This window comes from Pinus tabuliformis, chromosome Q (assembly GCF_031772625.1).
Source record: "Pinus tabuliformis cultivar Carrire ecotype Pingquan chromosome Q, CPIR1, whole genome shotgun sequence".
In the NCBI taxonomy this organism is placed as follows: Eukaryota; Viridiplantae; Streptophyta; class Pinopsida; order Pinales; family Pinaceae; genus Pinus; species Pinus tabuliformis.
Window position 1 is genome coordinate 578,276,816 of NC_142296.1, and position 2,755 is coordinate 578,279,570.

At 36.9% G+C, this 2,755-nt stretch overlaps 1 protein-coding gene across 1 annotated transcript; it reads right to left on the reverse strand.

Annotated features, from left to right (window-relative positions):
* Positions 1-298: 298 nt before the first annotated feature.
* LOC149220765 (uncharacterized) lies at positions 299-1,138 on the reverse strand. The gene has a single exon (XM_089387195.1). It carries the CDS (start codon positions 1,136-1,138, stop codon positions 299-301), a length of 840 nt encoding a protein of 279 aa, XP_089243321.1.
* Positions 1,139-2,755: the final 1,617 nt, after the last annotated feature.

Consider the following 2,755-nt stretch of genomic DNA (forward strand, 5'->3'; position numbering starts at 1 on the left):
GCTAAAAAGTCAACCAATCTCAACGAACAAGCCATCCATACCATATTCAATATAGTGCATTCGCTAAAAAGTCAACCAATCTCAACCAACAAGCCATCCATACCATATTCAATATAGTGCATGATTCTTATCATTGATCAACTGAACCATACATAACATATTTAAAATACTCATGATAAACCCAAAAAAAAAATTGAAAAACAGTTGTAATTGTAATTTCTAACCCTATGGGGCCTTACCACTCCAGATATGTTATGTCAGACAGGTGATTGTTCAATCGAGATGGTTGGGAGATGCATCAACATCGGGCTCTTGAAACAATGTTGAGATAGTAATAAACGAAATCTGCCAATATGAAGCTCTGAACAATCTCAGAGACAATGAACAGGAACAAACCAAAATCAAAATAAGTTTTGATGGAGCCGTCCATAATGACCTTCGGGATTACCGTGAAGAAGAATGTAAATTTAAATAACCTCTCCGCGCCGAGAGCAAACACATAGAAGGCAGTAAAAGCTTCGACGACCCTTTCGCTTTGCATTACACGGAGTTGAGGCAGAACCTGAACGGACTCCAGATAGGGAACAAACGCCACGATGGCCTTATTCAGAGGACTTAATGGCGAAACATAATTAGACAAGGGATGCGTTACCAGGGCAACGAGCGCACAGGGAACGAGCAAGTAATATATGGGTAAGTTGTCAACATTCTCCATGTATGTAGATCTGAGCTTGAAACGGATGATATAGATAACCCATATGGTCGTTATCAGTCCAAATAAATCCAGCGTTCCGCTTGCGATGGTATACACGTTGGTGGTATACACGTTTCCAGACCAGTGCAGGTAGAGACTAACCGCGAGGCAAATCGCGGTGAGTTCCTGGGATTTGAGTGACAAACCTGAGCAGGTTTTCTTCCTTGTTAGCTTGTAAACCAATGCTGAAATTCCACACACGCGAATAAAATTTGCAGTGAAATACAGGACCGCGGCCCAGTAATCCCCAAAGGTTAGAGAAATCAGTGTCACCAGGAAACATATTATAGCCAGGGCTTGGCATGCCTGTTTCTTCACAGATTGGCTCTTAAACCATGCTTTCAGAGCAACCCACAGATTTTCTGATCCCTTTCTAGAACCCATGTCTGTCTTCTTCAGCTCCTGAATGTCAAATTTCCTGTGTCAATCAAATGTGAAGCCCTGTTGTTGCATCGCAGGTCTTTTATAAATGAAATATTTAGCCTATCGCTAGTTATTACAGGCGTGCAGTGAACATGACATGGCCCCGGTGTTGTGTGGTTGACGAACAATCACAGCCCTTCATTAGTGGCCGGAAAATCCAGTTCGTGTTGACGAGATTGAGATCGGAGAAAACATAAATCTTATCGTAGAAAGCTTTTAGTTAATCCCGTCCCTTCGGCCTCATCTGGAAATTTTTATATCTTTTTTTATTAATCTTGAATATCGTTCTATTTATATTTATGGAGAGTGCAGGTTATTTTGTGCCCATCAATCTTTTCAAAATTAATTGTCAAGGATATTGTATTTCTTTAAACTTTATGCCATTAAAGATACATTACATTTATGGGTGTGGATTTTTTATGTAAGCTAAATGTGAATATAAAGTCTTGGAGCAGTATAATTAGTGATGGTGTCTAAATGAATGGATGATGATGGTGTCTAAATGAATGGATGAGGAAGCTTATGTTTGAAATTACCTAAAAATAAATAAAATAATAAATTACAGCAATATTGTTGGTTTGAAACAGGTTTGCCAGAAAGACTTTGTTTAATATTTTAGTTATTATTTTTAATTTTTAAATTTGTTATTAAGAATATTTTTTATTATTTTTCAATTTATATAAAATATAAAATATTATTTTAATAATAAATAATATAAATTAAAAATTATTATTTAATATTTTAAATAATAAAATATAAATTTGTATATTGTATAAATAATTATTTACATATGGATAATTTTTATTCTCAGAAATTTTCTTTATCTTTTTTAAAAAAAAATTTGTAAACTGAGGGAGTATCTATTAATAAAAGTAGAAGAAATTACATATTGCGGCAAGTCTCAACCCGCCCAGAAGGGAAATCGGGTGACCATCGAAGGTTTTTAACAGACATTCAAAAAAAGTAGATAACCAGTCTATCTAACCAAGCAAAATCCCATCTATTCTTACTACTAACAAACTGATTTTTTCCTTGTAACATTAACATCTAATATAACAAAAACCAAAAATAAATTGATAAACACCTCTTTGCAGCATTTCCATATCCTACTGGTTCATTCTTTGGCTGGGGCTCGCTCTCTGCCTGACCTCCATTCCACATGCTTTAAACAGCTGCAGAAATTTGTCCATCTCCTGTCCTGCATCATGAGAGTAATCTGTATATTCTTCAACTCCCTTTTGAGGGTGGGGATCCCCTTGAGCCAATTCCACCATTTCCAGGGCCACTTGTTCCATAGATTTGGCCATTAATCTCTTCATGCCCCAATATACATGTAGTGACTGCTTATATAAAGACATCCTACCTCTTGTGTGGCTCGGTAGGATAAAGCACTCTCAATCATCCATTTCAGGCTCATAGATTTCCTGCAATGCCTCTTCCTCTAATTGATCATGATGCGTCTGATTTTTTGGTTGGTATCATGGAGATATGCTTCCTCTGCCTCCTGCAGTTTCTTCCTCATATCCCTCTTCCCTCTTTTCCTGCCACTGAACTCACTAGCTGACCCTCCTCAAATCC

Bases quoted from the DNA above. Each gene is read 5' to 3' on its own strand.
- LOC149220765 (XM_089387195.1), bottom strand. From the start codon at position 1,138: ATGGGTTCTAGAAAGGGATCAGAAAATCTGTGGGTTGCTCTGAAAGCA.